Consider the following 22,963-nt stretch of genomic DNA (forward strand, 5'->3'; position numbering starts at 1 on the left):
TGTTATCATTTAGTATTTTACAGTCACTGTGCAAGTGTATTATAGCAAACAGTAATACTTGTGCTTTGACTTAAATACTTTTGGTACAATTCAATTAAAAATCCAATGAGGATTTTTCGCACACATACTGACTATTGGAGTTGGATCAAAGATTATGCTTTTCGCTCCTGTATTCTGAGACTTGAAACAGGCAAGTATAAAAAGTATTGAAAGATTGGCAAAGTAAGAATAAGCCAATTTTCAGATAAACGTCGTCCATTGCTCAGCCACAATTTAAGTATGAGATTTATTGGATGAAATGATATAAAATGCAGTTAATAGCTGCTGATTGTTTTTCTCCATTACCTATGCAAGTATTCAAGACGAGAGGCAGTATACTGGTCATTGGTATGGATGAAAAAATGCACGTTTATTCTCAATGGAAAAAAACTCAGTCTAAAAATTAGTTGTTTCGACTGCATTTTGCAGCACCAGAAATCAGACCAGTTTCAAGTGTATAGAAATTTACGAAAGGAAAATTTGAGGACTTTGGCACAGGAAATGTTATAAGGACGACTTGCCAATGTATCTCTCATGTCACCTTTGTCAAGTGTTAGCAGCATAAAGGTGACAATGATTGGTGCTAAAAAGAAACGGCGTATGCAAAACGACAATGCCAACTTCGATTATATGCTTCATTGTATCTTATTTGAAGATTTACGAATTGCTTTTCCTGTCTTGCCCCTGTATCACCTGAAGCAGCTGAGGGAGTTACTGAAGTTTGGCAAAGTTAGATGTTGGTAACAAGTCAAATGTTCATAAACAGAAAATGTAAATTAATTAAAATATATACATTTTATTTCATTATTTTTATATGTTGAAAGTATGTTTATTGATTATGAAAAATTTAATAATACTTTTATTATGGTGAAACTGAAAACATTAAAAAACTAGCCTGAGCATTAATTATAAAGTTCATTTATACAAAATATATTACAAATATCAATAAAATCAATGTGTTGACTGCGATATTTTTTCAATATAAATATATATATTTTTATTAGTTAAACGCTGCTGTTTCAAAACATGAGAAGGGTGGAGATTTTCTTTAAAATCTGTAGAAATTAAAAGAATAATTTAATTTTTTAAATATTATACTCTTACAAAACGTTATGAAATCCCACAAAGAACAGACTTCGCCTGTAAAAAAAGGCGGCAAGTACATAAACCATCTAGCATAAATAATATAGTAAAATTATCTAATTAAAAAAAGTAGTGAAATCCAAATATTAGGCAAGTATATTTTTTCACCTTACCAAAGTTAAATTTTCGAAAAAAAAGGAACAAAAAAGTTACTTGCCGGGCCCGTAATATCCATGCACAGTGAGAAATAGAATCGTATATGGATCGGCTAACTTCACTCTGTATTTTAACATGACATTTGCTATACTACGCTATAGCTGAATCTCACATACGATTCAATTTCCCACTGTGCATGGACATTACGGGCCCGGCAAGTAACTGTTTTGTTCCTTTTTTTTCGAAAATTTAACTTTGGTAAGGTGAAAAAATATACTTGCCTAATATTTGGATTTCACTACTTTTTTTAATTAGATAATTTTACTATATTATTTATGCTAGATGGTTTATGTACTTGCCGCCTTTTTTTACAGGCGAAGTCTGTTCTTTGTGGGATATATATATATATATATATATATATATATATAGACACAGGATAATTCGTTGCACAGAGTAGGAAGCTTTTCGTGGAGATTAAATTGCTGCAAGTATTTAACGTATCCTTTAATTATTTTGACGGGTGTGTTAACATTGTAGTAAAGATTTGTTGAGATTACGCGAGAGTCATACGTACAGTATAATATGTAGGGTGGGAGAGGGCAGTGTGTAATAATTCGTAAATTTTCTTTACTTTCTTCGCGGTAAAAATGTGAAGGTGCTGAGAAGGAAGGAGTAAGAGTCGCGAAGGTGCATTGGGACTGGAAGTATCTGAAAGATACATTTATCTCACTACCGTCGAAACGTAATCTGCCCCTGGGCCTAATGCTTCGGCCATTAAGCTTTAATGGACCACTGATCGCCAAGAGAGCAAAGCAGGAGAGAAATAAAAGGGACTCGCGAGGGAAAACTCTCCAAGGAATAGGAAAAATTTAAGCGAATACCATCGAGAAACGTGATCCCAGCGTGTTCTTTATGAATTCACTGGTTTCACTTATCTAATAAGTTTTTTATATATTTTTTATAGGAAGCGTGTTTAGGAGGAAAAAGTTTGGTTTGGATTGGGAGGAAACTATAAGGGGCGAGAAGGGGGCTTGGAAATGCAGGTGCGGTTGCTGAAACGATGGAGCTATGATCAGGATTGACTTCGGGATGATAATCAAGCGTACACGAGTTTCCACTTTGGCCTTGGTCTGACGAGGACATTTGGGTCCCCTAAAAGTCAAAATGCCCCTTCGCGACAGATGCTCTTTGCTACGAAGGATTGTCCACGCGCTTTGTACACATGCGCGCGTATCTATACTGTCTATATATACATAAATATATATATATATATATATATATAGTATATAGACTCCATAGAAAATAACATTAAATTAATTTCTCCGTCATTTATTATCACTCGGAACGGAAAAAACGGAGAAAACAGTCTAGAATGTTCGTGGAGTAAAAGTTTCTGGTTTATTGGGGACATTATGGATGTTGGTATGGTTAAGTGCCAATAAAAGGAAGAGGAAAGTTGAATTGGCGACTTTGGCGAAATATTCGTGTTGGCTTAGTGGGTAATTCTTCGGAAGATTCGCGTGGAGAGAATACAAGGATGAAGGCGAGGACCATCATTTGCAGGATTGGCGAAAAAAAGGAAGCTGGTCGGGATGAAAAGGACTCTCGGACGTCCCAGCGTGCGCGTTTCGGGACACGTGCAGTAGAAACGTGAAGTTGGCGTTGGTGGTGTGGCATGGCCAGCATGGCTAAAGCGCCCCTAAAGCCCAGTTTCGGCAGAGCAAACAACCCGTAACTCAGTGAGTGTTTATGAGGGGGCAGTCGTAAAAATACGAGAAGAGAATCGAGCTTTTCTCTCTCGTGCGGACCACCCGGAAAGTCCAACTTTTCTTGGAATCCTCGGTGAAACGGGTGTGTGTGTGTGTGGGAGGAGGGGGGGGGGGGATGATGGCAACTATATAGGGATAGTCGAGGACGCGAGACAGCGGAGCGGCAAGTGCGCAGGGATATGACTGAAAGTGATGTAGGTTTTCCTCAATGAGACATTGTGGACTCTCGTGTAGAAGAACGGAGAGAGGATATGAGGGAATAAAAGGAAAATGAGGGAGACGGACATTTCTACCGTGGCGTTCGCTCGCTCGCTCGCATGTTGCTCGATCGTAAAACTTGGCCTGATCACCGCTACCAATTATCCCGCCGTTATCCGAGCGTTATCCGAACGTTATCCACCTCCCACTCAGCGCTCCACGAACAGACCCTCGCTCGCTTTCATCCGAATCACCGAAACCCTTGGACCCCGAAGGAAAACACCGACCATTACAACCCCACAGTCGCGGACCGTGCTTGTCTCCTTTTACTGCAAACCAAGTGATTCCCGCCTCGTAAACGCGACATCTTTACAGATTACTAGAGCTGCTTAAGGAGCCATGAACACCCGATCTTCCCACACTCCATCCTCGAATAATCGCGTTATCTCATCGGAGAGAGCCACAAAAATACCCTGAAATTAAGATGGACGAATCTTCGATAAAATGTCGATTAGCCAAATTAAGGCGTGTTTGGGACTCTATTATATTTCGTATATATACTGCTTTGCGCTGAACCTTCTATTAAAGAAACTAATAAGAACGCGTTGCTAATGCGACAGCCGATGGGAGCGTTGGCCAAATTAATATTATTACCACGTTATTACCGCTGGCTAAGGAAAGACGGGTTTTTCCAACAAAAATTGCGCATGGACAATCTTATGCAGTCGTATACTGTTAGGATTTATTGAAAATTACTTATTCATCTCGAAGATGCAGCGTTGCCAAGTTCTTATATTACATAAATTTTGCGAAACGTCGGGCTGAATTTTTACCCGAGTCGCTGATACAATTGCTTTCCCATACTTTTCGATACAAGCTTCATTTCCGCAGAATAATCCTATTCTCCACCATTACCCTGGCGTCTATAATTATAACGATACTATGTATATGGTAATGTAACAAAAATACGAGCTAATATGACATACAGTCTCACTATAGTAAGTATATCTTGGGGAGTAATATTGAAAAATGTAAACTGAGATACAGCATCGTAAGGCTTTATTTATATACTCGGGTAATATAATCCTGGTGATAAACCTCTTGATTTACAACACTATTATAAACTTAGAGCTAATTAAGCACTGTCCCGATCGAGCAATCAGTGAAAAATATGCAATCTTAACTATCCGATTAATAATCTACGAACTCATATACAAATGAGTAACAAGTGACTTATATGTAGCTAATATCTAATCTAATCGATATAAACGTTTAAAGCGAGTAAATAAAACAAAATTAACTATAATATTACGTATATAGATATTAACATGTAACGTTAGAGTCGGGTCCTGCACGCACGTTATACGACACACGATAAATTAAGGAAAATTATTCAATCGCTAAATCAACGGTATTATATTTTTCAGTGAATTTAAGGATTGTATTACAAGAGACCATAAGGAGTGGTATTATAGTCGTTGCGATAAGCAGGATGATAGCTGTAGCCAGGAGGCATAGGTGGAATGGCGTTGTAAGTGTCGTTGGTGTTATAAATGTCATGTACGTGTGTATAAATGTCTGATGGCAGAACTGGGCTCGACTTACCGGCTCGATTACTCTGGTCGATCATCGGCTGAACAATTCTACGCCTCGCGTTGATGAACCTGTAACACAAGAAAGGAAGAAACAGGATTAGAAGATGAAAAAAAAAATAGAAAAGCAAGAGAACAATAATGCTTCTGAGTTTTTTAAGAGAGATTAATATGCTCAAGTATATACAGATGTTTTTTACATTGCCATGGTAAAAGGTGTGGACCGGTGGCTGGCGCTGGGGCGAGAGAGGCGGTAAATCTGTACAAAGTGACATTACACGGGCGCTATGACGAACAAACTTGGAGTCCGGCAGAACACGTGCTATCGTACATTATCTTTACTATGACTGGTGCACGGTTGCTTCGTCAAATTAACATACGCGAATCATGGGGAAATTACGTTTGGCAATTATCTACCTTACGCCGATGAAATATCGACGTGCGCTCAGGCCTAAGCCAAATTGAGATGAACGATACGCGATGCGAGATAGCCGCTGCTTGGCTTTCCGTTCCTAAAGGACCTTGTCATGTTCTCCCAGTTATCTGGGATTGATTTCGCGACTAATTAATATATGGACGTTGCTGCCATCGATAAATCAATATATATATATATATATAACGGATCTGCAGATACGCTCGTTCTAAAAGCGATAAGAACTTCTCGCGCATCGATCGATGACCGCTCGGTCATTGCGGGCACATCGCAGACACCATTGGACTTTTCGTATATACATCGTGTCGCATATCGGGCGAAGCGAGAACTCGAGCGATTCCGTAAGGGAAACCACAGCGGTGTCTTATTTAAGGGTGCAGAAGGCAGTAAGAAGCGAGCAGCATCCGCGATACGTCATTAGCCACGTTGAAGAAGCTTCCGTGCGAGCGCTTTCCAAACAATAGATCTGCGGTCTGTTTCAGGATTGGGCCAAGTCCAAAAGGGTGGTCGGCATTGGAAAGCGTCGAAGGACGGAGCTGGTGAACGAGAAAGAGGATAGAAACGGAGAAACGTGAAGAGAAATAGAAGATGTAGGGATGGGGAAGGGTGTACGTCAGCCGACGTCAGCGTCGCGGCGCCCTAATGGGCGCAGACGCCGGAAGTGATTGGGTTTCTGCTCGACTGACTCGAGCACCCCCTTGGATCTCGGTTCTTGGGGGTGGTTAGGGGCGGTGGGGGAGGGAGCGAGGAGGAGTGGAGGGAGAATGCACGGAGGCCCCAGCGATGCCTTGGCACCCTCTTGTTTTGCAGCACATCTTTCTTGCTTAGTCTCACGCCTGGCCGACTCCCAGGAGAGTCTTATGAATAATAATTATTAAACTCTCGCTTCTGCCCCATTCCTCTCTCTCTCTCTCTCTCTCTCTCTCTCTCTCTCTCATTTTTCTATCTCTCTTCCGTTTATCCACCTCCCTCTTTGGAGCCCCAGTTTGCTTCTATACCCGTAACTGTTCTGCGGTCGGAAGTGTCAACGACGCTTCTGATATACAATCGAACGAATTTCCAATTATGCAATTTATATCTGGTATTTTTATCATATTTATTCGATTGCAATCTGTACTTTTGCGAATGATGATTTATATTGATTTTGTTTCTTTTCTAGAACGTGGATCGAGTCGACGATCGGAAATTGGCCAAGTTTATCACGCAAACTCGTTTAAAGGATCTGGATAGAGAGAGAGAGAGAGAGAGAGAGAGAGAGAGAGAGAGAGAGAGAGAGAGAGAGAGAGAGAGAGAGAGAGAGGAAAAAGCAAGAGGAGTATGGTTTTTCTGGGTCTCCTCAAAGTCAAGGCTTGAGCTATCGTTGGATGAAAGAGTATCGCGCGTATAAGCGAGGGCTCCTTTTCAGCCCCCGATTGCTCCTAAGCGCCTCTGGTTCCCCTTTGGCGGCGTAGGCAGCGTGTCACAGCCAGCTGACTGCCACCCCAGCGCCAACCACCCCCGTAGCTGAAATATCGCCCGAACAATAGCGCACCACCCCGGCCAAAACGAGAAGGACGAAAATGCTGGACGGCCAAATGCAAGAGAGACCCTGAAACCTACCACTGGTGACTGCTCCCAGCCTCCTCCTCCTCCTCCTCCCCTTCCTACCACCTAACGTGGAACAGCGAAAACCAGCAAAAATATCTTTACCACCGGAAAACTTAAGTCCACCGCGCTCCAGAGACACGATAGAATTTTACACTCGAGATAACCCGTGGACCCGCTTCCCAGCTTCTCAACGAATTTCATGCTTGAGGGAAAAGTGCCGGCTATTCATTCACCGAATACTATCAAATTTTTTTCCTATTATTCCAATATCGTAAAAATAAATCGATATATACTTCCTCCCGAACGACCAAAATTTCTATCATTGTAATTTTCGCGTTGATTCACCGGTCGTGCGAGTGAAGCATATGCGATTTCTGAAAAATCTACCGAAACAATCGGATGACGTCGAAGTTGTAGCCAAGGTATTGCGGTGTGCGTGAAAGAGCACGAAGCAACCCTCGGCGTAACGACAGGGACTGAAACGAGGTAAGCATATTGTTATCGAACCCCCCCCCCCCTCTCCTTCTCCCCTCCCTAGCTCACCCTTGGATGACAAAACACTTTTCATCTCGCCCTCGTTGGGCTTTCAGCATTTTAATGCAGTTTTGATTATGAGCCGGGACCTCTCGCGCCTCGCCGTAAAACAGAGACTCGCTCGAAAAGCCCTGGACGAGTTTCGAGGGGTGAAAACGACATGCCTCGTCATCGAGATTCGGATCTGAATGTTTCATGGTGATAAATATTGCATTTTCTCTGCAGACGTTCGTTAAGTGATACTACAGCATCACTCACATTCAACTCTTAAACGTTCCATTCAATAATTCACTGTAACAAATCCGTTACATCTTTCATTCATCGGCTATCGAACGAAAGGAAAAAACAGGTACGCGACTGTGTTAAATCTATATCTATGATTAATTAATTTTTATGAATTTTTCAAATACAGCGGTTCGATGTTCCATTAATGAGACAAAACCGTTCGTGTAATCGCGTACGAGAAATGATTTATAGCTCGAGCGTCGAATCGTAATGCGTTGATTGCGGTTAATGACGAATCAGTGAGGACCGAAACGCACGGCGTGTCGTCGTTATTTTTTATGGGATGCCGAAAGGGAACTGGGAAGCATATGACACGGCTCTCCGTGAAAAAAGTCATAAAACGCAGCGTTACCGAGGGGACACTCCCGCACCATGACTAAATTTAGTGCAGTTCCAGCGCATACATGAATAATGCCAGGATTTGCTTACACGCGAAGTAAATAGTTCTCCGATGCCGATTTCTGAGCTCAAGCCCGATGATAATGCGCCAGTATAGGAGCAAAAAAACTTCTGGATATTGTTCAGATCGATTGTGCGAAAAGTCATTCGATACACGCCCTATATATCCTCTGTTTACCATACGACCCACTCCACGCAGAGGCCCAGGGGGAGGGGGGGGGGGGGGGAACAGAGGCGCAAAAAAATTATTTCCAAATAGAAAAAAAAATGCCAGAAGCCAATGGTATCCGAAAACAAAGTCAGCTTACAAATAAAACGTCCGCGCGAGAGCAACGAGAAATTTGTCAACAAATAAAATAAAATATTGGAATTTTGGCAGAGCAATATTTTACGCCGATGAAATATTGCAATCCGTTCTGATCTGGCTTTGATTTTCCTTTTTCGCTAGGAAATTCTGTTTTTCGGAAAACTTTTTGGCAAGAGTCTGGAGAGCGGGGAACATACTCGATAACGATGATTACTGTCGCGATGGCAACATTTACTCTCCGCCGGCATATTCGCAATTATCGGAGAGCTTCCATTAGTTAACTGCAGTCGATACGCGCGGTACACAATGGGCTCCTCGCATCAAAACATCATTACTAGCCGGACGCGGGGCTATGCGCTACTATTGGTAATCAATTTCGCTCCTGCTGCTGCTACCGTCCAGCCTGCAACTAATGCGAGGGGTTCAGGTATTAGGCTTAATCAACGTTTGCTCGAAAATGTATTAAAGATGCTCCGCAGTCTTTTCTTTATCCCCCCCCCCCTTCCCTTGACTCATTTACTCTTTCACTGAATGGTAACGGTAATTGTTTCCCATTACTGATTGATATCGCGATTATTTCTTCTACCATAGTATAGAGAGAGAGAGAGAGAGAGAATATTGACGCAGAATGGATAGAAGGGGTAGTATAGTAGGAAAATCCATCGGGTGCGTTCAGATTTAGTAGAATTTGAATCGGAGGGTAGGTAGACGAATAGTAAACGGCGATCGCGCGAATCGGATACGAGCAGACAGGTTATGTGTGTCAACAAAGCGATTTAACACGCGACGTGTCACTGATAGCCCCCTCTCCCCTTTCTCACCCCTTTTCAGCCCGTTCCCCATCGCGTTCACCATCGACTGGACCTCGCTGCGACTCGGCTGCGTTTAATCTACGATCCAGGCCGACGCTTTTTCCCAAAATTCCACCCCCGGAATTTATATAATTGTTTTGCCAGGGTCGCCACTAAATCGTGAACGCGATAGCGCCGGCGCAGGCTGATGTTGATGGCGCGTCACCAATCCCGCTAATAAAAGCCACCAGAAAAATGGCCTCCGTTGGAACACACTGGAATATTTCGTTTGTCACGCGAGCCTTTTGTTAAATTTTTCTCGCGCGATTCATCGTTCCTGCTTCCAACCCTCTGCGATTTGTCATCAATGTCCTTTGATCGCTATTTATTTTCGAGGTTTATTTCTGGTACGTGAGGATGGAGAGGAAAGTTTGCACCGTGTGTGTACATATATATATAAATAGAAAGACACTCGTAGGAGGTAGTAGGTGAATTTGGCGCGATAGTGTCCAGTAATGGAGCCAAGGAAGAAGACAGTGGCTCGTTGTCGCCATTTCAGGTCGAGCCCTCGTACAGTTATACCATGGCAAAGTTCTCTCTGCAGACTTGGCGGGTTTGCCGTGTGGGGCGACAAGTTATTGGGTCCGCAGCTGTCGCACCCCCGAGTACGGCGTAATACGACGTTCGGGTATTCGAGTCGATTGTCAGCGGCCACCTTCTCTTCGGGGTCAGACTCATCTTGTCGTCGGGTCGAGGGTTGATACCCGCTGCCTTCTCGCAGACCCCTTCGACTCTCACACCCCATCCTCGGGAGAGACCTGGCCTCGCCAATGAAGAAGGCGTCAGCTTGTAACACTCTCTTAAACTCCGGCGAGCTTCCGCTATACCTACCAACTGCTGACGCCGTTATAAACTGCCAAACGATCCATCCCCTACTTCGTCAATGACGCGATACTCCCAAATAAGACCTTGTAATTTCTCTCCACCGAACAGAGTGCGTCCAGTAGGAAGAAAAAAGCCATTATCGCTATACCGATCGATCTTTCAAGCTGATATATTTATATACAGGAACAGCGCAAGTTATTGCAATAATCTAGTATCGTTTTTCCTCAATTATATACGCGGATCGATGAAACGTCCTTAAAAATATGGAATGGACGTATTTAATGGCGAGTGAGATGGGAATAGGGAGCAGCCGGGAGAGACTTTTGATTATGTTATTTTAATAGGTGTAATAAAACCGAGGGTGTCCTTTAGTATTTCTTTGGGCTTCCAGCAGGAGTCACCTCGGCCGATTATCTAAATATTAGAAGAGGTCTTGGAAATGGCAGCGCACTTACCACGTCGTGCCAGTAGACAAATGGGGGTAATTTTGAGTATAATCGCGCAGTCGTCTCATCCATCGAGCTAGCCGGCGGGCAGGCACAGTGAGAGTCAGGTAGACGGTCGAGTCCGGGTGGTGGAAGGGAGAGGAGGAAAAGCAAGGAGCAGGGAATGTCCTGGTTGATCGCGCGCCCGATTTAACTCGCCTAAGAGCTTTTTATTTAAATTTCAAGAAAGCACACGGTCGCCCCGGGGAAAGTCAGAGATAAGAGGGCCGTTTAGATTGACCGCTTGTCCGCTCGATATGGCCCTAAAGCGTCCCATTCACCATCTCGCTAGCCTCGTCAAATCTTTTCCCTACATCTCTATCCTTGCAACGCATATATAGTTCATCCCAAACACCATTTCGCTTCAACGTTACGACTTTCTCCGTGGGCTACGCTCGTTCCTCACAAGACCCGCGTGTATATACCATAAAATCTCCACCAGTTTACCTCAGCACCGATCAAAATCCTTATCCGTCCCAGTAAACCGCAAAAATATCCAATCATTTTCTACCTGAGCGAAGACTAGAAATATATCCATGCTTTTTTCACAAAGCCTATATACACGAATTTCAAAAGTGAACGAGTAGTGTGCGCGATGGACAAAATTGCAGGAAAAGTTTTGAAGATTTAAGAAGCAATTTTAATATTTATATATATATATATATATATATATATATATATACGAGTATTAAAAGGGTGGAGTATAATATCGACGCTTTTATCTGCGCAAAATAGAATACTCGAAGGTTTATGCACTAACGCCGCAGGGAGATGTTTTTATATTTCGAGGATCTCCACCTTTTCTCGTCCCTTTTTCCAGCGTGTTCTCTCTTCCTACGTAGTCTTCCAGCTCGCCGTAGGGGCTCGCTCGCCGTGTGCGCGGAATTTGAATCCTCCTGTAATAAAATCCGAGCTTTATGCGACGGCCCCGCGTTCGTGCTGCTCGCTCGCGCGAACGATTTAACACAAACGAGAATTTCGCTCGGTGGTGTGCGAGCTCGTGTTTATGTACGTGTTTTCGCAGGAGCTCAAGAAGGATCGGAGGAAAGGGAGGATGGGGAGGGGGGGGGGGGGAGTGAGCTGGTGGTGGTAGTGGCCAGGTATACCTAAGCACGGTCATTGCACACGAGCCCTCGTGTCCCGACAAGCCGATGTAAATAATACCGCAAAATTGCTACCAGACTTTTTCCTACAAGCCATCCCCCCACCTCCCACCCTTCCCTCCATCTTCTTATGCTTCTTCGCAAACTTCTCGGTATAATCCAATGTCGTCCTTCGCTGCAAACGCGTCGTACGGCTCCTTATCGTACTACCGCAAGACTGCTTACAAGCAAATTTTCTACTCAATATTTATTATTTATCTGGATTTACATCGTACTTCCCGTGTAACTTTTTCCAAATATTAATTCATGCTTTCAACGTATATATAGTATACATCTACGCTTATTATGCTTTTTTTGCAGACTCGTAGGTATGTACGATTCGCTAATTCTTCAAAGATATGCCATCTGAAACGTTCTTTGTTGTCGAGGAATATACAGCACCGTTGACTTTCAGTTACGGTTGAGCATCTGTCACTCGACGCGGAGGAAGTCTGCACCGCGGAGATGGACGGGGGTCCACGTCGTCCACGATGCTGAAACTGACCGTACCGGTCCCACCGAGTCCTCCGGTAATTTGTAATTCGCAGGTGGGAAACGAGTAGATGCGAGATACCCTCGGAAAGATTTACTACTCGACGGAGTGTCCGTGTATATGAGCAAACGCCAAGGAGTTAAAATTCCTTCTGGCCGATTGTACAAGATTTGCAAAGGTAACGATGTCCTTATTAAAGCCATGAGGAACGGACGATCGTATCATTTTTACGAAATATTGAGAAAGCGTGTTAGGGCTCTTTGGCGAATTTCTCATATGCACAGGGTATAGTATATAGTATATATATATATATATATATATATATATAGATATGAGGAGGCAAAGGTCCGGTTGCGCAGAAATAACGCTTGTAATAATAAAGTCTGGAGCAATTATAGGGCTTACGGGAGGTAGATGGGGGAGAGCGGTCAGTTATTAGAATGCAAAAGGATGCAAATCTGGTCATTAAGAGCGTTGGTTGGCGAGAGGTGGGGATGAAATTTAACGTGGTTGGCGTATTAAGCGCGTGTCAAGCGGGTTCGCCGCTTAATAGCACAAAGCGCCTAATCTATCGTTAGGTGGTAGCAGGATCCTCCACCCCCCCTCTCCCTCCCCCGCAGTCGAAGGCCCCCTAAGTTTCTCTCGCGCGCGCGCTAGCTGCGAGGCGGTGTATAATTACCCGAATGGGCGGAGAGGCCGAGCGTTGATAGCGAAGTCGAAGTAAATCGGATTAGCCGGATATCATCTGCGTAATGTACGCATGCGGACGCGAATACACGGCGTACAAGCTGGGGGTGGCTTCGCCGTGGGGTGAACGGCTGCGACTCGCTCCAGGGAAATAAGGGTGGCACGACCCGAGATAAAGGGTGCATTGCAGCTCGGAAGGGCTGCTACGGCTACGACATGTTTTTCTAGACAATTTGTTCGGCAACATTAATCACCGGGAACACCACCCCGGCTATGGATCGCCAGTCGACGAGTGTCATGGACACCTTTTTTTCCTATCTCGAAAAAACGGAATATCCATTCGCTTTCTCCCCTCGATGCCTCCCCCTCCTCCCTCTATTTCCTGCCCCAAGCTCCCGTTCTGCAAATGCGTCTCGTAGAAAATTCTTCAAAGCCAGTATATATATGTATATATATAGTCAAGCTCCTCTTATTTTTCCAGTAAACTCTCCAGCCAGGAGCCTTACGTGCTTCGCTGTTTGCCAATGGATTTCATCGGCTTTTCTAAAACTACTTTTACGCGATAATTATTTCTCCTCTATAAAGAATGGAAAACCCAATCGAATCTATCGATACGATGAAAGAGGATTATAGGCGAGGGGAGGAGGTGGGGGGAATACTTCACGATTGGAAGCAAACCGACCGGAATTGCCAACGAAAATTACCTTGCTTATCGAGAGAGGAGCTTGCTCGTAATTTCGGACTAGTCTGTATTTATATTTTAAGTTGCAACGGGCACGTATATGCAGTCTCGCGGTTGTTGGAAATGGCGACGGGTCGCACAATACCGTTAGATGATTATCTGCAAAACTAATTTCGTCTACGCGCGCGTGTTTCTCCTCGCGACAATCCGACCCAACTACATTGTCACGAACTCTCATAGATACAATGTTCCGCCAAGGATTGTCAGGCGAAATCGTCGGGATGAATGATTAGTCATGCATCAGGTGTGCACGTGTATACAAATATTTCCTCATTCCCGCATATAATGACAAAAATGTTCATTTCTTCAAATAAACCGACTCTGACAATCTTACCTCTAACACGCTATAATAATAAATTATTATGTAAGCTTGGTGAAGTTGATTGGTTGGGCGATATAATTCGGTGCTAAAGAAACAAATGAGTATTACGGTTATTATTTCCTTATCGACACGCTGAATAATAAATAGATATGGAATAAAAAACCAAGTTTCCTCGAGTAAAACAATTGGAGTTGAAATCCTTTGGGTCAAGGTGGGTCCAGCGAGAGAGGAGAAGATGAGCCAGGTAAATACGTTAGATATAGGTGTGTATCGGCACGCACGTTCGACGCTGCCGGGCTATTTGTAATTTTCATTATCTCGGCGTAAAGGAGCACATTTAGACGTCGCGGCACGTAGGGAGTTAATAGGAGACCGGCCCTTCGGGGTGTGCTCTCACGGAAGCTTCGTTTTTGGGGTCTCCCACAGTCCTAGCAGGTGGTGGTGCTGGAGCAGAGTGGAGCTAGATTCGGGCACGTGGAGTGGCCAGTGGCTTCGCTACGCTGGAGAAGTATTATTATATATAGTGGTATACGTGTAGAGCAACAATGGCAGCCAAGATAACGTCGATTGGCGTCACAGTGCCGTTTGTTGATTCCATACGCGACGCCAGACGTCGTTTCGGACGTAACAACAATTTCCCGAAATCTGACGAAATTGGCCTCGAAGGGCTGGGCCGTAGGACGGCCGCGTAACGGCGTTTATTGGCTGCTTTAAGGCCGTTTCTATGCGCGACACATTGTCGCTAAATAACGCGCGCGAGACCTCCTACCCCCTCACCATCCCTTACCCAATCCAGGCTTCTTGCCCCCGAACGGACTATCCTATATATTCCTCCATATATATACACGTCCCAGAAACTTCACTGATACGATTCGTTTGAGTGTATACGTGTGTGTGTGTGTGTGTGTGTACGTCTGTGTGTGTGCGCGCGCGCGTACGGATGGCTGGCCAACAAAAGCTTCTGAGCTTCGGCGCGATATACGAGGGCACGAGCATGGCCAATATGCGGGCAAAAGCCTTCGAGATTCGACAGAGACGATTGGCTGGCTGGCCCTTGTCCGCAGCCGGCCTTTGCTCGGAAATCCTCGCTTCCGTCACGATAGAGCCTCGGAAGCGCGATAAATTATAAAAGGATTACCGGCACTGCCGCACGGAAAAAGCCTCGAAGCTTTAGAAAGCCATTTGCGCTACCGGCTTATTTTCCACCATATCTCCCCCCTCCCCTCCCCTCCCTCTCCCACTCTCCTCTTCCTGCCAATTATTACTGCAATATCGGCAAAAATCCTTCACGAAATAATAGGAAATCACCGTGGCGGAGAGTTTATTTGGTAATATTGCGAGTCTGGAGGATGAAATAGTTTCGGAGGTATTTATTCAGCCATTAGGATAGGGGTAGGAGACAGGGGACGTTCTCTATACTATCGGGGATGAAAGGGTTGAACATTGGCGTCTCTTAACCCTCTGCGTCCAGTTGGGTAGGAAGGTCGGAGGGGTAATACTCATTTGTGTGTAATCGCGCTCGCAAAACTCCATCACACTTTGCTAATAGAGCCCACGAGGGAACACGTCCCGTTCTGCTTTCGCTTCTTCGTATAAGCAGACTTTCCTCCTCTAGCTCCCGTGTTACAGTTGCGCGTTTTTCCTCCGTGTACCAACACTTCTTCGTCCGTGTGCGTGCGTGCATGGCGGATGTTGAGACGCGTCCTCATAATAGAGATGACAGGCATGCTCTCCTGGGTATCCCGTTGCACGATAGCTTAAACGATACAGTCGTTGCAGAATTATTCAAAGCCATAAATGCGCCTCGAAACAATTAAAGAATACACCCCCTGCCCTACCAAGTTATTATTCATCAAACCTACCAAGCCGCGCTCCACGTTTCCTATTTACGCAATTCGAAAGGATTTCGGATGATCGATGAGATACCGTCGCGCAGGTTCTTACGTGTGAGATAGCGATTCCGGATCGTGCACGTACCGGGCGTTTTCGTGTTTTATATATTTTTCTACGTGGCTACTTTTGGCTGGCACAGGTGGTGGGCGAAATCGAGATTATAGTCGAAGAAGCAAACCGGAAACGGGTATCCCGGGCACGAAGGTTCTCCATCACAGACTGAACGCTGGATACGCCGCCATTACTCGTACGACGTGTGTGTGGCAAACATCCGCGCGCAGTTTCCGGAACGCTGCTCTCTCACCCCCACCTCTTTTCCCATCCCTTTTGCTCACTCAGCCAAGCTACCTTCAGACACATCGAACGAATACCACGTTTCGCCAATTGGAATTCGAGAAATGCAGCGCGATCAATAATAGTCAAATATCTCTATTGAGAAAAGTGCCTGTGCCTCTTTTTTGTTTTTTCTTTCTTCATGCGCCTGTGCTCGAACGGCTCCCTCCCGTACGTACAACTATCTATATATACATGTATAGGAAGAAAATTAGTTCGCTACATCGACGAAAGAGTTGTTTGGCTGGCGATGCTGAAGAGAGATGTGTCTGAGTAATATTGGGGTGCGAGTGAACAGTACACATCGTGCAAGTAAATAGGCAAGTTCGGTCGGGCGTGGATGGCTTAGTTGCCGCGATGGCACACCTGTGGAGCAAATTTACGAAATGTTTACGATCGTCTGAAGGGGCGCCAAGCCCCACCAACCCCCGGTGCACAATGCCGCGTCATTCCGTATTATTACATCGCCTCTATCACCATCTCGCGGAGCCTCCGGCAGGCTTCCGCTCTCCCTCCACTCCCCTCGAGCATCCACTCCAAACCTCCTCTCAACCATTGACCCAGCTTCGCTGCGTCGATAGAAAAATTCGCAGCAACTGCAAAAACCAGAGCCTGAAAACATCCGGAGTCTTTCGAATATAATTATATCGCGACAGAGATAAAGTCGAGGGAGGCGCGCGTGCACGTTGCTGAGAAATCCTTCCAAAGATATTTAATAGTTTAGTTGGGCTAACTCGCCATAAGATGGCTAGCAATTTTCATTAGGTTTTAATTAAGAAGGAAGAATACCTGAAGGTATATCCAGTTACAAGGTTGCATTCTGAGCGCGAGCCGGCTGCTGCTCCCCCTCCACCCACAGCCCTTCCGCGACGAGTTATGAATGTGCCCAATTACATCTTAAAAGCTGTGCTCCATTAATTTTCACAGCTGCTGCCGCTTAATTGGGAGCCCGGCCTGATAATAAACCCGGAGCTTGCACCCGGGGCCCACTGGCGCGTTTATAACCTGCCGGGGATGAGAGTGAAAGGGAGTCGGAGAGAGAAAGAGGGGGACAATAAGGAGTTTAGGAACGTAGCGCGCGTCTTCTCAGACACTGGTCATCGATCCCTAGACCGAATTTACCCTCTCGTTACTCTTCTCCTCTTTTACGACTCTGACCTTGATAGCACCAGACGTCACTGGGGTAATCGTAAAACGACGCTGGGTGTATATACACTCGACGCGAGAGATCGATAGCGAAACGAGCAACTAGACGAATCCAAAAGACTCCTCTAAATAAGGATCCTCGCTCTATCGGACTGATGAATAACCTAATCGCGTACTTCATAATTTATCGTCGCTTCTTGCAGCAGTGATTTCGGTGCAACAAGTGCATAAAAATAAGTAATCATGCTGGGGGTAGGGATAAAAAGTGACGATTCGGCGCTTCAGAAGCAGCAGGTAATGCTATCGAAGCGGATACTCGTTAATGGGCCGAAGTATCTTAACTAGCTGAGTCTTGGGGCAAAAAGGAGAAGGAAGAGCGGCGGGAGAGTATGGCTCGTCGCATACTCACTCCTCATCGCCTGGCAATATCTTTGTCGCGGTATGCCACGCTCGCGGAGTCCTGACTCGTCTCAGCAGTGCGCTGCAGTGCGCGCGAGCCGATGGCCGATGGGGCCAAAAGCCACGCACGCATCAGGTGAGTTTCCGAACGAAACCGCGGTCGTCCATGTTTCTTGCCACGAAGGTTCTCCACCCACGGCGCCCGCGCGCCAAGACCAAGCTTCGTCCTGTGCAAAGAGTTGCGAAGCATCTCGCGGTAATATTACCCGAAGCAAACGACCAGGTAAGCCGTGCGAGCCGCGCCACCCAAGTGGACCTTGTTAGCACGGATGCACCAAGATGCACCACCCAGAAACAAGCCGCTGCAAAAGCGACGCAGGAAAATCAAAGGGAGTAGTACAACGAAACACCGAGTCTCCCTTCGTTATCCACCTTTAAGTTACCATCTTTCAACACACTCGTTTCTATATTTTCTGCCATGTAGAAGCAGAATATAGGTGTATATAGATGCACTTGTTTCACGAAGGCCAAGTTAATGAGATTTTAGCCTCTATTCTGAAGTTTGCTATATATAAAGTATTACGCTGCAGGGGAAAAGCACCGCAGTGTTAGGCCTGATGTGGCTATGGTTGCTTCACTGCTGGAGGAAAGGCGGAGTTTGCAAGGAGGAAGCTCGGAGGTTCAGTTTGGGTGGGTTGGTGGTCGAAAACACGGGACCGGGTGATGCATGGGATTGTCGCACGTTGAGTCATGTGTCATTGAGCTGCGGAGCTTTCTCTCGGTGTATGGAGGAAGGCGAACATAGAGAGCAAAGCGCGGAACGGTAGGTTCGGAAAGCGGGGAGGGTGGCGGAGAGGTGAGGAAAGGAAAAGCAAACGGTGGACTAAGAAAAGGCAAGGGGAGGTGGGGCAATGGTCCGTGAACCACCGCCAGGGCGTAATGACGCGGCTCTCCTTTCAAAGATTGCATCGCAGGAAAAGCTCCTACGCCATCCCCTCTCGACTCCGCTACCTCCCTGTGTGTACCCCCAGTCTCCCGCAGGAATCGATACGATGGCTCCAGGAATCCGGGGATTTTACGTTAAAATACTGCAGAAAATAATGGCTCAATGTCTCTTTTTCTCCATTTTCTTCTATCATCCTATATCTCATTCTCTCTCTCTCTCTCTCTCTCTCTCTCTCTCTCTCTCTCTCTCTCCCCCTTTCCCTCCCTCTTAACATTCCTTTTTTCTCCTTCACGTTTGCCGAACCCGTACCAGTCTCCTCTTCTTCCTTTTCCGGTCACAGTTCACGATGCTCAGACTGAATTACCATGCATCGAGAGTGCATCCTTCTAATTGCAGAACCCGATCTCCGGCGAGTCGATGGATGGCGGCAGGAAATTGGAGGAAAGGCAATTTGCTCGGGACCCAGATAGGAACCAGGTACCAAGTAAAGTTCAAACGGAATAACGACGAAAATAAAATGAGAATGGAGCCAAAGTTTAAACGATACATTTAGCTCCGATCGATGCGCCATTTTTCAAGAACATCAATTTCAAAACATTATCCAAGTAAATGGGAATTTCGAGCGATTCCAGGGTAGTGGGGAAAGACTCTATCAAGGATATTTATTATTTTGGTCCAGCAAGAAATTTGGTGGACAAAGGATCTTAGGGTCCAGTGGTTGACTGCGAAATTGAGTAAGGCTAAGAATATTCTGCCAACGTACTATAGCTAAGGAAGAATGAAAGGCGTAACATAGCATGGAAATACAAAAAAATGTAGAAAAGTATGAGGATTCTGTATCCAGATTAATACGTATTATCGCAAAAATTTTGTCTTTCTTTACCTTAAGCTTCCTTTTACCAACATTTACGATTTTCTCTGCTATCCTTTCCTTACTTTTCTCATCGTCTCATCCATCATGTCGAATAGAACAAGTGGACATTCTCAATTTTCCCACTATGAACACCTTTTTTTAGCACTGTCCAGTCCAGTAAAAATTTCCATTCAATTCCCGCTACAGTTACCGCATCGACCCACCATAAGGCCATATCCCACGTTATAATAGGAAAATACTTGAGCGAAAGAAACTTTTAAAACGTTTTTGATTCGAATTCCCGAGAGTACGGGGACTCTCAGTGTATTTAAAGTTATAAGAACCAATTTAAAAATCCACCGGAGACACTGACTTAGCCGATATCCACCGTCTTTGTCGGCACCTTTTTATCCCGAGTTTTTCCCTCTCCTGTTGTTTCAACGCGAGCAAAAGTTAAATCCAGAAATCTTAGTTAAAAGAGGCAATTATAGAGCAGACCGAGTACAACGAAGATACGGAAAGATTGATAAGGGAAACTGATCGCTCTTTTTCCAAGGACTCTCATCCTCGTCCGGCTCCAACTTTTTCTTTCCCCTCTCGCTTAGTTCTCAAAGAGCAAAACACCGTATAAGATGTTATACTTTACCGGTCCAGTTGAACTTTTGTTTCGAGCGCACGTTGCTCCGCCAAAGATATCGAAATCCCGTCGAAAGTAACGTCCAGGATCCTTTCTTTTCCCTTATTTTTCAGGCCGAGCAATATAACGGCTTACTTTTTCTATTCTTGAAACGAGAAAATCCTTAACTAACTCTATATATTCTCCGCAATTGCGCCAAGTCGCTTTATACCAAATAAAAATTTCAAAGTCTGCCAAAGCGCTCTAAACTATCTCTATTTTTTGACGAACGAGAGAAATGTTTCAATTAATCAGGAATCCATATTATAATGCAATGTTTTGTAAATCATTCGAAGGAATTTTCGTCAACACTCTCATTCAGCACCATTTGTCAACGATCTGCAAATCCAGAAACGAAACTTTTATACGAGTGACATCATCGCTTTGCCCGCACTCCCCGGGGCTGACTGAGAGGGTGACTGCCGATCCCCGAATTCGTTGGCATTTCAGACCTAATTTTCAGAAGCGAGTGATCGATCACGCTCGTTTCTATCGAGCCCGGTTTATACGTGACGCGCGAATCTACAAATACAGGCGCGTGCATATATTTTTACGAATGGAGATGGAGAAGCAGAGGGGTTCCCAAAACCCCCGTATACTGGAAAACATGGAAAGGCAGTGACGAGAATCCCCCTCCTTGGCTAAAAGGGGCCTTATCGACGTCGGGCGACTCGCCGATTTTGCGTGTTTACTCGCGGGAAGACAAAGTGCCTGCAATACATCAGCTGAGAGAGTCTAATGCTCGCCGACCCTGCGGCTTAGCGATATTTGGGGTGCGTGTGCGCATTGAAAAACCACCCGAAAGCCCGTTCTTCGCGAAACACTATACTTTTTTATTACGAATATATACGAAGCGAAAAGCGAAATAAAGCTGGAAAAAAGCATTAAAGCATCCTTTTCTTTTCTGCCATTTTTTTTTTTTTTTTCAAGAAAAGACAAAGCTTCTCTCCGTAATGTAGGAACAATGCAACAGCGGAGGCAGGTTTCCCCGGAGAGTACACGATGCGTGCATGCGCTCGGATATACGGCAAATAGAACGCGTGCACGCTCGATTCACGCATCCCTTGCCAGTTCGCTGGCTACGAGGGAGAATCACGTGCGAGCACGCGAGGAATCGATCATCGACCCGGCCAAATGCCTGCCGATTAGATTCAGCAACCATGCTGGAATTAATGATCCAACGCTGGAAGCGAGAATAATTTTATTTCTCTCGAGTAAAAAAAAATGGTTCGAGATGCGAAATAGAGTGCAACGATGAGGAACAAGTTGAATAGGAATTTTGATAAAACCAAGTTTATAGGTTCAAATATGCGGTTATGTTTTTGCATGGTGCGTTGGTGTTTATGTAGTTGGGTAGTTCGTCATCTGCTTTTATAGTTCGAGACGGTTGGAGGATGCTGAGGAGCGGTTAAGGGGTGAGTGGGTGGAAAGGTGGGGGGTGGTGGGAGTTGCGGGGGAGGAGAGGGGAGGAAGCGGCGTGTTTGCAGATCCTCTATCGGGCGCTTCAGCCCCCTCTGATCCGGCACCCCCGGCACAACGTCCTCGCACCCCCGACAAACCCGAAATGGTTTGGGGTAGAGCGGCAGGCGGCGCAAGGCAGATAAGAGAATTGCACTGTCAAGCCAGAATGATATATTTGACCAACATTTCCATATAGCCCCGGCAGAGGCGCTCTCTCGCTATTTCACTCTCTTACTCTTGAATTCCTATACATATATATATACCTACAACACACTTCTTTCTCCAACTCCCTTCGATTCTTGCCTCCCTCTCGCTCTTTAACACAGAAGCATCCACTTTTTTCCTCCACCTCCCCACCTCCCCCCTTTTCCACAACCGAAACCCCTGGCTCTCCCTATCCAATCTTTCCCTACGTCCATTTTCCTTCTGCATGTGGCTTCGATGTTCTCCTTTTTTCTACCCTTTCACCTTCTCGCTGTTTTGTTTCGTCCAGCGAAGCTTCCGCTACAGCTATCTTCAATTCTTTCGTTCTCCATTTCGCGCACGTTGCGCGACGAGAGAGCACTCGTTCTCGTTCCGTTTCGTTGCGCACTTTTGTCCAGCGTCGTGCAATCTACCGCGTCTCGCTCGTATTTTTCCTCTCTCTCTCTCTCTCTCTCTCTCCCTTCTCTCGTACGTCCCGAACTTCTCGATATTACGTTCGTGGGTCAGCGCGCTTATCGACAGTTTTACTCGGCGTTCCTATTACGAATCTCTGCACTATTTCCCATCGCCTCCTTGAAAAATTATGCCCCAGCGATTGGACGGACGAAAAAACAGCGCTAAATATAACCTCGACGCAAAAGTGTGATTCGTTGGAGGGTGCACTCGCGTTATTATCTTGGCATATAGAAAAACGGTTAATTCCGTGACGACGTTAATACGATGACTTTTGTGTGGCGAGTAAACTGGCTGGGTAAATGATGGAGCGGTTAATATTCGCCGTACAATGAACAATACTCAAGAACAATGGCAGTTGTATTACAAATAGCCAGTGTTGCTGGTTCGCTCAGTCGTGTACGCGCAGTAATACAATTTAGATAATTAAACAGATATCCTCGCGCAACATGGCAAAACTGCCATAATTCCGCGAAGCATGAATTTATCGGCGCGCAAAAAGGTCTTTGCAGCGTCTTGGATTGGAATTAGCTGGGAAATTTTCCGAGAATGCCAAGTACGCTGATGGTTATCGGCTTATCGTGCGAGATGCCAAGCGATTCAAAGTTATCGCCAGGAAACAGATCGGCCGATCTGGGAAGAGACACTTTACTCGAGTCATTCTGACGCT

The 22,963-nt window shown here is 45.3% G+C and overlaps 1 protein-coding gene across 1 annotated transcript in view; it reads right to left on the reverse strand.

Annotated features, from left to right (window-relative positions):
• The window catches only part of hth (homothorax), a 330,111-nt gene that overhangs the window by 20,638 nt on the left and 286,510 nt on the right, over window positions 1-22,963 (reverse strand). Inside the window, exon 13 of the mRNA XM_066743762.1 lies at window positions 4,851-4,909. Within this exon, the coding sequence (XP_066599859.1) occupies window positions 4,851-4,909 (59 nt within the window). The remainder of the gene's footprint in view (window positions 1-4,850; window positions 4,910-22,963) is intronic.

The sequence above is a fragment of the Prorops nasuta genome, unplaced genomic scaffold, assembly GCF_024137725.1.
Source record: "Prorops nasuta isolate Cenicafe-Biocafe unplaced genomic scaffold, Cenicafe_Pnas_1.2 PNAS00002, whole genome shotgun sequence".
Classification (NCBI taxonomy): domain Eukaryota; kingdom Metazoa; phylum Arthropoda; class Insecta; order Hymenoptera; family Bethylidae; genus Prorops; species Prorops nasuta.